The sequence below is a fragment of the Zingiber officinale genome, chromosome 2B, assembly GCF_018446385.1.
Source record: "Zingiber officinale cultivar Zhangliang chromosome 2B, Zo_v1.1, whole genome shotgun sequence".
NCBI lineage: Eukaryota > Viridiplantae > Streptophyta > Magnoliopsida > Zingiberales > Zingiberaceae > Zingiber > Zingiber officinale.
In genome coordinates this window covers 16,612,436-16,626,235 of record NC_055989.1, presented here as the reverse complement: position 1 = coordinate 16,626,235, position 13,800 = coordinate 16,612,436, and the positions used below count along the sequence as shown (strand labels likewise).

At 51.9% G+C, this 13,800-nt stretch overlaps 1 protein-coding gene across 1 annotated transcript; it reads right to left on the bottom strand.

Moving 5' to 3' along the window:
• Window positions 1-11,683: 11,683 nt before the first annotated feature.
• LOC122048176 lies at window positions 11,684-13,587 on the bottom strand. Its single transcript, XM_042609771.1, has 2 exons — window positions 12,781-13,587; window positions 11,684-12,694 (listed from the first exon to the last, which is right to left on the bottom strand). The coding sequence occupies exons 1-2, from the start codon at window positions 13,585-13,587 to the stop codon at window positions 11,684-11,686; spliced, it is 1,818 nt and encodes a 605-aa protein (XP_042465705.1).
• Window positions 13,588-13,800: the final 213 nt, after the last annotated feature.

The window sequence follows — 13,800 nt, the reverse complement described above, 5'->3', positions numbered from 1 at the left end:
TCTTTTCTCTCCTTCTTCTCCTTCTTAGATCCGGCCACCAAAGCTATCTCCACCATGAGAAGGTTTCGGCCACACAAAGGAGAGGAGAGGAAAGAAAGGGCCGGCCACACCCAAGGAGAAAAGAGAGGAAAAATAGAATAGAGTCGTTAGCCTTGAAGCCTCCTCTACCCCCTCTTTTATAATCCTTGGTCTTGGCAAATAAGGAAAATTTAATAAAAACTTCCTTAATTCTTTTTCCATTGAAAAGGAAAATTTATTTAATTAAAATAATTTTCTCTTTTCAAATTATAATGGCCGGCCACTCTTCTCTCCAAAACAAGGAAAGTTTTAATTAAAACAAAAATTAAAACTTCCTAATTTGTTTCTAGAAATTTATAAAAATTTCTCCAATAATTTTAATCCCTTCATGATTGGTTAATAAAAAGAAATTTTATAAATTAAAATCTTTCTTTTAAACATGTGGATAATTTCCAAAAAGGAAAGTTATCTCTAAAAATTAAAATCTCCGTTCAATCTACAAATACGAAAAGATATTAAATCTTTTCTTAATCTTTTGTAGAAACTAATAAAAGAGAATTTTTAATTTTTAAACTTTCTTTTAAATCATGAATATAATTAAAAGGAAAGTTTTTACCAAAATTAAAATCAACCTTTTAATCTACAAATAAGGAAAGAGATTTTAACTCTTCTCTTAATCTTTTGTAGAATCTTATAAAAGGAAGGATTTAAATTTTTAAACTCTCTTTTAAATTATATTATCCACATAAGAAAAATTTTAAAATTAAAATTCCTTTTTATTTTAATAGGGACGACCACATGAATTCACCCATGAACATACCCATGGCCGGCCCTAGCTTGGTCTCCAAGCTAGCTTGGCCGGCCCCTATAGGATGGGTAAGAAGGTGGGTATAGGTGGGCATAGTACTCTATAATTAAGAGGCTACGATAGGGACCGAGAGGAGGAATTGGTTTTGGTCTCTCGATAAAATTAAGCATCCCGTGTTCGCCCCGAATACACAACTTAATTTTATCAATAATAATTCATTCCACTAGAGAATTATTATTGAACTACCGCACCAATCCCAAATTATATTTTTGGGCTCCTTCTTATTATGAGTGTGTTAGTCTCCCTGTGTTTAAGATATCGAATGTCCACTAATTAAGTGAGTTACTGACAACTCTTTTAATTAATATCTAAATCCAAGAGTAGTACCACTCAACCTTATTATCATGTCGGGCTAAGTCCACCTGCAGGGTTTAACATGACAATCCTTATGAGCTCCTCTTGAGGACATTATCAACCTAATATCTCTAGGACACAGTTTCCTTTTATAATCAACAACACACACTATAAGTGATACCATTTCCCAACTTATCGAGCTTGTTGATTCATCGAACTAAATCTCACCCATTGATAAATTAAAGAAATAAATATCAAATATATGTGCTTGTTATTATATTAGGATTAAGAGCACACACTTCCATAATAACCGAGGTCTTTGTTCCTTTATAAAGTCAGTATAAAAGAAACTACCTCAAATGGTCCTACTCAATACACTCTGAGTGTACTAGTGTAATTATATAGTCAAGATAAACTAATACCTAATTACACTACGACCTTCTAATGGTTTGTTCCTTTCCATTTTGGTCGTGAGCTACTGTTTATAATTTATAAGGTACTGATAACATCATCTTCTGCATGTGACACCACATACTATGTTATCTACAATATAAATTAAATGAACAACTACAAACAAATGTAGACAATTTGACCAAATGTGATTCTTTATTCATAATAAATATTTATACCAAAAGCTAGGTGATACGGTCAGTGATGGAGGGGCCCAAGAGGAGAGGATTAGAAAAGTCCAGGCTATGTGGCGGTCAAAAGTCACGAGGAGGTGGCGGTCAACAGTCATGGCGACTTGGCGGTCAAAAAGGCAGGCTGACAGGGCAGTCAGGGCTCAGCATAGGTAGAAGCGGGTTGGAAGCGACAGAGCTGATCAGAAGTAGCCCGAGCTACAGACCTGCGGTTGAGGGCCAGGAAGTACAAAGCGCAGGATGCAAGTCGGTATCGGCAGAGCTAAGCAGAGGCCAAGAACTGGAAGCATAGACCAATGGGTCGGAGGCGGCAGAGCTGATCAGAAGTAGCCCGAGCTACAGACCTGCGGTTGAGGGCCAGGAAGTACAAATCGCAGGATGCAAGTCGGTATCGGCAGAGCTAAGCAGAGGCCAAGAACTGGAAGCATAGGCCAATGGGTCGGAGGCGGCAGAGCTGATCAGAAGTAGCCCGAGCTACAGACCTGCGGTTGAGGGCCAGGAAGTACAAAGCGCAGGATGCAAGTCGGTATCGGCAGAGCTAAGTAGAGGTCCAGAACTGGAAGTATAGGCCAATGGGTCGGAAGCGGCAGAGCTGATCAGAAGCAGCCCGAGCTACAGACCTGCGGTTGAGGGCCAAGAAGTACAAAGCGCAGGATGCAGGTTGAAGATCAGCGTAGCTATGTCTAGACAGTTAGGGCTGCAGGTCTGTGAATTGGAGGCCTGGAAATGCGAACCACAGGTGCAGGCTGGTGAGGGGACACCATGGATCGGAGGAGCTAAGTAATACGAGAGCGGAGAATCTCAACGGTCCGTCAGGGGTAATCATTACATATCAACGATGCGGGCGAAGGCGAAGGTTCCTGAAACGAAAAGATGCCCCCATAGAGAGTAGTAGCCTGCCAGCTGTCCTTCATTACAGGACAAAACCCAAGTGCGAAGGCGGAGGTTCCTAACAGAAAGATGCTTTCACAACAAATAGCAGCGCGACAGGTGTCCAGGACTAGAGGACAAAGCCGGGCGTCTAACGTTTTCTGACAAGGGGGGCAGGTTCTAGCAGGAGGACGCATAAGAGGGGAGAAATCCCTCGTACGCAGGTACGCGCACACACTCCCTCGTCACTTTTTTCCACAACTGTTTTCCTTTTCTTCTTCTGTCTGCTTTTTTCTGGGGGAAAAGGACCTGACTTGAGCGTCGGAGGGCCTGATCCGGGGACTTTTTCCCTGGGTTTTGGTCTCTAACGTGAGGGGGGGGGGATCGTCTGAGTGTGCGTAGGGTCCTGCAGCCGCATCAGCCACTCGTGGGGAGCCTGCACCGCCCGCGACTTTCCGTCAATGCCCGGTCCACCGCGACCGGCCCTCGTCCGACTCAGCTTCCAGACGGGATCAAATTTGGCGCAGTCTGTGGGAACACAACAACCTGTTCCGGAGCGTGAAGATGGAGGACTCCGGTCGAAGCTCTAGCCGGAGGATCAACGTAACTATGACCGCGGGGGAGTACGAGCTTTTCAAGGAGGTTAGGAAGCAGGCCGCCTCCGAAAGACAAGGCACAGTTTCACGACCCCGCCTAGCCCTTGAGGTATCCAAAGAACTAGCTCCCGCTTCCGACAGGAGCTCAAAGAGGAAGCAGCCGGAAGAACTTCCGCGTGCTTCATTCCGAGAGCCTCACCGCGATTATCATCAGGCCGGACCTCGCGGGCGTAGTCCAAAGAGGGAGGAACCGCCAGCCTCAGTGGCGGAAAGCTCGCTACACCCGCCTCGGGATTCAGGAAAGGGGAAGGCCGTGGTCATGGCTGAAGATCTGCCCGAAGATCCTGACGATAAGGTACCTTTCTCCGCCCAGATCTTGAAAGAAAGCCTGTCAAGGGGTTACCGAGCCCCAAACATTGGAGAATATGATGGGAGCAAGGACCCAGAAGAGCATCTGAGAAAGTTCAAGAACGCAGCTATATTGTATCAATATAGCGATGCCGTCAAATGCCGAGTCTTCCTGCACACTCTGTCTGGATCGGCGCAAAAGTGGTTCGATGGATTGCCCCCAGAATCCATCAGCCACTTCAGGGACTTCAAAACGGCCTTCCTGCGCCGTTTCGCCAGCAGTCGTAAGTACCAGAAAACCGACCACTGTCTTTTTGCTCTCAAGCAGGAGTCAACTGAGCCCCTGCGAAGCTACATCAATCGATTCAGTCAGGTAGCCAACGACGTCCCCTCTGCCACCTCTGAGATACTGATGAGCGCCTTCTCTCACGAATTGCGAGAAGGGGAATTCTTCAGAGATCTCATCAAAAACCCCGCCCGGAGTTTTGACGATATGGTGGAGAAAGCTTCGTGCTACATCAAAGTGGAGGAAGCGCAGGCCGCCAGGCGGAAAGCCGAGAAGACGATGACACCAGGCAACCGACCTGAAAGAAGAGCACCCCAGCCACCCCAGCCCTTTCAGCGCGTTCAACCCAAACCTGCCCTCCAGCCCGCTCAGGGAGCCAGACTAGCTCCGCGAGTCGCCGCCATACAAGCGCCCAGGCCTGGACCAAGGGGAGCACCATATTGCACATATCATCGGTCCAGGACACACGATCTCAGCAACTGCTTCCAATTCGCCCGGGATTCCAGGCGAGCTGCGGAGCAAGGCTTGCCCCCCCCGGCGCTAGCGCCCCAAATACAGAGAATGGAGGAAGAACGGGCTGTAGCTGGACGTGCTCGGCAGGCCCGGTCCGACCTAGCTGGCCCGTCTAGCCAAGCTGGCCCCGGCGAAGACCGAAGAGACGTTGGAGAACTTGATAATCGGGCCAACGTGGCTGTGCGAGAGATTGGTATGATCTCAGGAGGGCCCACTGACGGGGACTCAGGCCGGGCCCGTAAAGCACATAGCCGGCGACTATATGTGGGGGCCGTGGGATGCAGCTACGAGCAGGCATCTGGCCCTGTCCTCAGCTTCGGGCCCCAAGACTTGGAGGGTTTAGAGCTGCCCCACGATGACACCCTCATAATTAGGGCCGTTATTGCTAATAGCCGAGTGGCTCGGGTCTTTGTGGATACCGGGAGCTCAGTTAACATTTTATTCAGGGCTGCGTTTGAGGAGATGCAGATCGACGCCGCTGAGCTACAACCTGTAACCACTTCCTTGTACGGATTTACAGGTAATGAAGTCAAGCCCATGGGTCAGATCAAGCTGGCCATTTCCATGGGCACTGAGCCATTGGTGCGCACGCGGAGGAGCACTTTCATTGTGGTGGATTCGCCTTCCTCCTACAACGTTATCCTGGGAAGGCCAGCCCTGCATGAGTTCCGGGCTGCCGTTTCCACCTTTCACCAGAAGATCAAGTTCCCGGTCGGCGAGCAGGTCGGGGAGGTCAAGGGGGAGCAGAAAGCGTCTCGTAGCTGCTACATAGACATGGTCCGAATAGAGGCGCGCAAAAGCTGGAGGACGCAAGATGGGGGAGTACACGCTATCCAAGAGGAACCGCTACCTCTTACTGAAGAACCGATCTCTTGGGAGGAGGTCCAGCTACACCCCGACAGATCGGAGAGCATCACTCGCATCGCCAGTGACTTACCTCCGGAGCTTAAAGCGGAGCTGATACAGTGTCTGAGCCGCAACCGAGACGTCTTTGCTTGGTCGCTAGAGGAGTTGCCTGGGGTCAGACCAGAAGTAGCCGAGCACAAATTGCATATTATACCCGAGGCTAAGCCAGTCAAGCAGAAGAAGAGAAACTTCCCTGCCGAGCAGAATAAAATTATCCGAACTGAAGTAGAGCAGCTCCTGAAGGCTGGACACGTCCGAGAGGTGCAATTCCCGTCCTGGCTCTCTAACGTCGTGTTGGTGAAGAAGCCAAACAACAAGTGGAGGGTGTGCATAGACTTTCGCGACCTCAACAAAGCCACTCCCAAAGACTGTTATCCCCTCCTGCGTATCGATCAGGTGGTGGACTCAACGGCTGGTTGTGAAAGGATATGCATGATGGACGCTTATCAGGGATATCATCAAATACCCTTAGCCCAGGAAGACCAGGAGAAAGTCAGCTTCATAACGGCTGACGGTACTTTCTGCTATACCGTCATGCCATTCGGACTCAGGAACGCTGGAGCTACCTACCAAAGGAAGATGGACAAAGTCTTTCGGGCTCAGATCGGGCGGAACGTAGAGGTTTATGTTGATGACATCCTGATCAAGTCCCCTCTGGCGTCCAGTCTGATAAAAGATGTAGAAGAAACCTGTGAGACTCTGAGGCAATATGGGGTGAAGCTGAATCCCTTGAAATGTCTATTCGGGGCCAAAGGAGGGAAGTTTCTGGGCTATCTGGTGACCGAAAGAGGGATAGAGGCCAACCCTGAGAAGGTGCAAGCACTTCGGAACATGCAGATCCCTCAGAATCTGAAGGAGACGTAGAAGCTGGTCGGCAGGATAACAGCCCTGTCCCGATTTATCTCCAAATCTACAGATAGAGCGGCGCCCTTCTTCAAAGTGCTCAGGAAAGCGGCCAAGTTTCAATGGACGGAAGAATGCACACAGGCCTTTGAAGAGCTGAAGCAGTACCTGGAATCTTTGCCATCACTGTTCAAACCTGTTGTGGGAGAGCCCCTTTGGGTTTACTTGTCGGCCACCCCCGAGGCCGTGGGGGCTGTGCTAGTTAAGGAGCAGGATAATGTACAACGACCGGTGTATTTCTTCAGTCATCTATTGAAGGGGGTCGAATCTCGGTATACGGCCCTGGAAAAGTTGGTCTATGGACTTGTTCTCATGGCTCGGCATCTCCGGCCGTATTTCTTGGCGCACCCCATTACCGTCTTGACGAACAGTACAATGGGCCGAGCTCTCACCAAGGTGGAAGTGGCGGGTCGGCTTATTAAGTGGGCAACTGAACTAGGGGAGTATGACATACAATATCAGCCTCGAACCGCAATCAAAGCACAGGCTCTGGCAGATTTCCTGACTGAAGTATACCCAGCGGACTCAGAAGAGGTCTGGAAAATCTACGTGGACGGGTCGGCTACCCATCGGGGGAGTGGCGTAGGAGCACTGCTCATATCCCCACACGGAGATATTATGCAGTTGGCCGTGCGGTTAAATTTCAGAGCCACCAACAATGAGGCAGAATATGAAGCTCTACTAACAGGCCTGCAAGCAGCTCGGCATGTGGGGGCGAGCCGAGTCGTCATATATTCCGATTCCCAGCTGGTAACGCAACAGACAACCGGGCAATTTGGGGTGAATAGCGAGAGGATGCAAGTTTATAAGGAGGCTTATGAAAAGATGAAGGGAGAATTCAAGGAGGTCACAGTCACGAAGATTCCTAGAGTTGAAAATGAAAAAGCGGATGAGTTGGCTAAAATGGCTAGTTCCCTGAGTACATGGACGCTCGACCGATCTATAGCGCAGACCTTCCTTGTAGCCCAGATAGATTTACAGAATAACGCGAGAGAAGTAATTGATTGGAGAGCGCCCATAATGAGCTTTCTTCAGCAAGGAGCCATATCCACTAATCCCGAGGAAGTGTGTATGATCAGGAGGCAAGCCCACTCTTATGCAATGATTGGGGATCAGCTGTACAAAAAGTCTTTCTCCAGACCTCTACTCAAGTGCCTGAATATGGAGGAAGCGGACCAGGCCTTGCAAGAGATACATTCGGGGTGCTGTGGTAATCACGCTGGGGGAAGAACGCTGTCTCGGAAGGTATTGCTGGCTGGTTATTTCTGGCCTACCTTGCAGAAGGACTTACAGAGGTTGGTGAATACTTGTCTATCATGCTAGAAGTACCAGAGCCTGACGCACAGACCTACAGAGCTGCTGAGAACTTCTACAGTATCCTGCCCTTTCGACCAATGGGGTATGGATATCGTAGGGCCTTTCCCGATGGCTACCGGGCAGAGGCGCTTCTTGTTGGTAGCAGTAGACTACTTCTCCAAGTGGGTAGAAGCAGAAGCCCTAGCCAGAATCACTGAAGATGCGGTGATCCAGTTCCTGTGGAAAAACATATTTTGCAGATTTGGCTTACCCCATAAGTTAGTGTCGGACAATGGCAGACAATTCCAGGGGCACAGGATACAGAATTGGTGCAAGGGGTTCGGCATAACTCAGGCCTTCACCTCAGTGGCTCATCCTCAAAGTAATGGTCAGACCGAGGTGGTCAATCGGGAAATAGTACGCGGGCTTAAAGTCAAGCTGGATCACATGGGAGGCAGCTGGGTGGACGAGCTCCCAGGAATTTTGTGGGCCTACCGTACGACGCCCCGAGAGAGTACAGGTCTGACACCCTTCCATCTGGTCTATGGTAATGAAGCGGTGGTTTCTTTGGAGGTCGGGATACCTTCTGTGAGAAGGATGATGTACGACGGAGAAAACACCGAGCGGCGGCTGGCGGAACTGGATTTCATCAGCGAAATTCGTGAGCAAACAGCTGCCAGGTTGGAAGCCTACAGACAGAGGATGAGACAGAACTATAATAGGAAGGTGATCCCTCGGTTCTTCGGAGAAGGCGACTTGGTCTGGAAGCAGATAAAGCCCTTAGGGGAAGTGACGAAGTTGGCTCCTCAATGGGATGGGCCGTACAAGGTTATCAAGAGATTAGCATCGGGAGCCTACTATTTACAAGACGCTTAAGGAAGGAAGTTGGATCGACCTTGGAGTGCCAACTACTTGCGGCTCTATCGAGTTTGAGGGGGTTGTCTCTGTGGACGTAGGCTGGATCAGACGAGGGGCGTGGAAACAGTAGGATAGTCAAGTGAAAACTCGAAAAGACATATGTACATGTAACGATTTCCCAGTTTAAGTGTCTAGTACAGATCATTTAAAAGGAGCAAAAATCTCATCCGAAAAGCCTTGAATGATTAAGTTGTGATTCAAGAAGTCTGCTGCGGGGATGGAGCTCAAGAAGCCTTGCGCGTTCAGTTGCCTGATAACTCCCGCCGTCGTATATGGCACGGTCATAGCAAAGCGTGCCCCAGCCTGGGATAGAAATTCAGGGGAAGTCAGATACAACATTCGGCTTCGCAGGCAACGAGCTTCTTCTCCCTCTTGATAGGCTGACAAGGCTGTAGACACTCCCGCCAGAGCCGCCCGAGACTGAGACAGTTCCTCCCTCAAGGCCTGCAGCTCTACTTCCTGGGCTGCCAACTTAGCTGCCTGAGCCTCCAGCTTATTGTCCTTCTCCTGTATCAGGGTATCTCTGGACTGAATCTCCCGAACTTGGTGGGCGAGCTGTTGCTGATATCCCACCTCTTGTGCAGCTCTTTCTTCACGCACAGCTCGGAGCTCATCTCTGACCTGCGTCAGAGACCTTTTTTGTCGCTCAGTCTGGTTGGTTAAAGCTCGAATCTCGGCTCGCAAGGCGTGGCTGGCTTGATCGGGATCATTCAGTTGTAGCTCTAGTTCGGAGACTTTGTCCCGGAGGTCTTTGCTTTCATGATGGAGGGTGTGGAAGGATTGATTCAGCACCAAGGACTCTGCGTGAGTCTAGAGCAAGAATAACAGCCCTCAGTTAAAACAAACTCGCATTCAGGAGAAAGAACAAGGTACTTACTTTAGCCCAAGACTTCGAGAACCTATCCATTTGAGCTAAGGGCGACAAGCTACCCATTTGATTCATGCTCTCTGCCCATAAGCTGCCAAGGCAGCCTTTCATAGCCAAGACGCTAGTAGAGACATCATGTCGTCGAGCCTGAGCTGCTTCAGAGGGGATAGTGGTCCTATAACAATGGCGGGCAGGTTGAGAAGGGCCGGCGGGTTGAGAAGGGCCTGCGTCCGAGCCGGGAGGAGCAGGAGGCGCCTCGGGAGTGGGCTCGCCTGATGCCGGGCCACGTTGCTCATCGGGGCTGTCCTCCTCCTGCGGAAGGGGGGCAGAACGAAACGCAGAGGGTCTTCCCCTGTAGGGGTTGGGGGAGGCTGCTAGGGAAATAACGCAACAATAACAAGAGGAAATGATGTTAGAGCCAGCCATGATGACGGCAAGGAGCACTGCGGTGATAAGGGAACAACATAGAGTCTGCGAGAAGTCAGACCTGGTCTTCGGCGCCGTCTTTGAAGTTGGGGCTGACCATCAGAGCCAGAATCGTCAGAATGAGGGAGACCCTGGGAGGGGGCCGTGGCATCGCCACCCGCAGCGCCTTGACCAGACGAGTTTCGACCCGCGCGATGAAGAGCCGCGCGACCCCTTCGGGAGGCCCGGGGGGCTCCTCGGAAGACCCGCCTAGCTCGATGGCTAGCCTGAGCATGACCCTGATCCCTGCTCGGGGCGACCTGTGAAGGAGGAGCTTCATGCGCAGTGGGGTCGGAAACGGGTCGGACTGCTGCCCCGGGGGGAGCGGGGCCGGGACAAGGAAGTAGCCGCCTCTCCAAGATTACTCGGCCACGTCGCATTATTTCCAGATCGTCTAGGGGCAGGGGCAGAACCTCTGAGGCACGATACAGGGCCTCCGCTGTAGGCGTCGACACGGAAGGTTATCCTTGCAGATAAAACAAGCGTAAGCAGAAGAGAAGAGCCAAGCGCGGATTTACCCAATGAGCGCGGCGCCCCAGAGAAGGAGGGATTCAGACGGAAAAAAGAAAGCATGTCTTCAGATAGCAGTCTCGTCAGATCCAGGCGCCAAAGCTCCATTCTTGTCGCCGCTACAGCATAGGAGAGGTCCATATGATACTCTTCCAACACCGGGGGCGGAGGAAGTTCAGGTTGCCAACGCAGAGGCCAGTCTGTCTCTTCAGGAAACCGGAGAAAAAAGAATTTTTTCCTCCAGTTGGCGTGAGGAGGAGGAAGACGGGAGAAAAAGGCAGTTTGACTGCGAGCTTGAAAGTCAAAAAGACCATCGGCGCGCCGAGCAAGGGCGAAGAAGCAGTGAAAGAGGGGAGCAGACCAGGAAACTTCGCAAACCTCACAGAGTATCACGAAGCCACATAAAATCTTTATGGAGTCGGGAGTTAACTGACCTAAGGGGATGTTGAAGTAGCGGCACACTCCAGATAGGAATGGATGTGGAGGTAGACGAAGGCTAGACACAAATTGCTCAGTGAAGAAAGTACACGAACCCGGCGGAGGATCGAAGTAAAGGTTTACAACAGTGGGAATGATAGGGCGGAAGCTGACAGGGATTTCATAAGTGTACCGTAGGTCATCCCAATCTAACTCGGCGAAGTTCGAAACGCCTGGGAAATGCTCCGCCAACAGAGAGGCCCAGGAAGGAGAGGCCATAGAGGAAGGTAACACCTTAGAGGGTGGAGAGGACAATCGCAAAGGAGCGCCAAAGGGGAAGGGACGGATCACGGCAAGGTCTCGGAGGAAACTAGTCGGCGGCGGCGACGTTTGAAGGCTCTACTGTGACGATGAAAGAAAGAGTCAGATGATACTTATAGGTATGGTGGGTGCAGGACATTTTCGTAAGACAGCAACGGACGGTAGATGCAGGGTTTGGAGTAGACAAGGAACGCTCTGTGATGAGCTTCGAGAAGGTAACCAGGGGGCATTAAGGGAACGACAAGGGCTCGATATACGAAGCGCCTCCCTAGGAGATTATTTCAAACAGGACAAAAGTGTACGGAGGGGTTCCTAGAAGGCGGATAAGTCAAATCAGTGAGTTGCACAGACACGCGAGGTAGCCTTTGGCCCAGGCCAGCTCAGTAGAAGGGCAGCGATGGGGAGAGAGGCTACGTAGCGAAGGAAAATAGACAAGGGAAATCTGATCATCAGAGCTCGGCCGAAATCAACGAACGACTGGCCACGGAAAACAAGCTACAAGCACGCGAAGGGGACGCGACACAGTTGTCGGATCGCAGGGGAAATCGGAGATAAGCAGATCGAGGTCAGTACGATTACACAAATACCACCAAAGAAGAGCTGGTAGCCACGCGTCAAACGGCAAGCGGCATAACATAGTTTTAGTTACACTACATTCGGAGAAGGAGGAGACAGGTTATCAGGAGTCGACCGAGGAGAAGCTGGGTCGGTTGGTTCAGCAGGAGGAGGGGCAAGGGCTTCAGAAGCTTCGGGGAGGGCGGCAGGAAGACCCTGGGGAGACACCTCTACGGGGTTTGAAGCGGCAGCAGGGGGAGGAGCAGCCAGGAAGAAGAGCCCGTCATCCGCCTCAAAGGAGGGGAAGGTGTCCTGCGGCAATTCCCGGGCCAGGCGAGCAGTATCCAAGAAAGCGGCGGGGGGCGCTGCGCGCAAATAACCTTGCTCGAAAGCTTGTCTCACCCCGCCAGCAGCCCCGTAACTCAGCAGCAGGACCATCCAGCGCCCCAGCTTCTGAAGGAAGAAGGAAGAACGAACATAGGCCAAGCGGTAGGCCTTCAGCCGCCCGAGCTCTCCCGCCAGGTACTCTGCCATGGCGTCCTTGTCCTGGGTAGCCTCTGCGCGAGCTGCAGCCAGGTCACTCTGACCCTGAGACATTGCCTCCTGGGCCCGCGAAAGCTCCGCGTGCAAAGATTGAAGCTGGGCCTGGCAGGCTTCCCACTGAGCTCGCAGGGTGGTTTCCCAACCCACAGCGGCACTGGACACGGTTTGAGCTTCAGCCAGCCCCATCTGTAGGAGCTCCCGACCTTGCTTCAGCAAAGCCAATTCCCTGGACTGGGCAAGCAACTCTGCCTCTCGGTTTTTCAGTTCAGAGGTCGCCGCCTGACGGCGTTCCACTTCAGAGGCCAGAGAGGACTCACTCGCCTTTAAGGCCGCCTCCAATGCCCGCAGTCTGTTGGATGCGGCGTCAGAAAGGGCCCGGGCAGAGGCCGCTGATTCCCCGGCGGTAGGCAGACAGGAGTCTAGGCCTTCCAGGGAGGGCTCAGGAGGAGCTGTGAAAGATGAAGGGGGTTCCAGTTCCCGGAGACGGGCCTTGAGTGCCACATTCTCCCGTTCTAGCTCGGCCGCTCGTTGGACTACGCTCAGACTCGCCGAGCAGGTCTGCAAGTGCCCATAGGAGGGAAAAGGAGGTTATGGAAACACACACGCACACCCAGAAAAAGGAAAGAAGGAAAGAAGGGACTCACCGCGACCAGAGAGCAAGCAACCTGATCGAGCTCTTCCAGAGGGTATTCGCTTTCCCAGAACTGCCGATGAGCCGATTGCCAGGAGTTGGCTAAGGCCCCGTGGAAGTCGACCCTGCCAAAAAAAAGGGATGAGGGAGCAGTCGGCACGTTCGCCGGGTCAGTTGCCGAAGGAAGCCTCCAGAGGGCCCTAAAAGCCCAATCCGGGGAGTGCGGTTCAGGAATAGGCACGGCCGAGCTCGTTGGAATCAGAGGGGATGAGGCTGGAGGAGTCAACGAATCCAAGGGTTGGCCACCAGAGGATGAAGGCGGGGCAGGTAGCGCGCTCTGGAGTGGCGCCGTAGTAAGTCGGTCTAACGGCGGGCTTGCTACCTCCAGGTCATAGGCCTGTTCCTGGCCCAAACTTGTCTCCTGAGCCGAGCTCGTGCCCGAAGACTTGGAGGGGGAAGAAAGAATCACCACGCGTTGGCGCTGTGAAGGTGGAGGAGAAGTGGCGGTGACCGGGGCCGTCCGTTTGCTATTGCGCGTCACACGCAACCGCAGAGTAGAACGGGGAGGAGGAGTCTGTCTAAGGGGCGAGGAAGCAGTCGCCGGTTGATCGGAGGTGCGGGACAATGCTGGGTCTGCAGCGCTGGGGGAAGGTAGCACAGAGAGCGGCGGGGCAATCACAACGTCAGAGGGCGGGGGTGCTGGAAGTTGAGGGCCGAGGGCAGCAGCTGGATCAGAAGGTAGGCCCGGTGTCAGCTCCTGATGCAGGGCTTCCAGGACAGCAACTGCGGGCGTCTCTTGGCAGGCGAAGGAACGGAGCATAGCGGCCGCTACAAGAATAAAAAAGAAAAGGCACCTCAGTTAGCGAAGAGCGGCGTGCAAGAATAGACAACTTACCAAAGGGAGCTCAGATTTCTGCAGAGACGGGACTAAGACCGAAGGTGTATAAGATGCCTTCCAGCATCAACACAGATAAGCGAACAAGAACACCGGTTAACTTGTCCGCAGCGGCAAAGCAAGCAGGTTCATGAACAT

What these genes read in the sequence shown, in the direction of transcription:
- LOC122048176 (XM_042609771.1), bottom strand. Translation starts at nt 13,587, where the DNA reads ATGCTCCGTTCCTTCGCCTGCCAAGAGACGCCCGCAGTTGCTGTCCTG. An exon ending in TTGCTTGCTCTCTGGTCGCG is followed by an intron (nt 12,695 to 12,780) that starts GTGAGTCCCTTC and finishes GGGCACTTGCAG; the next exon opens with ACCTGCTCGGCGAGTCTGAG.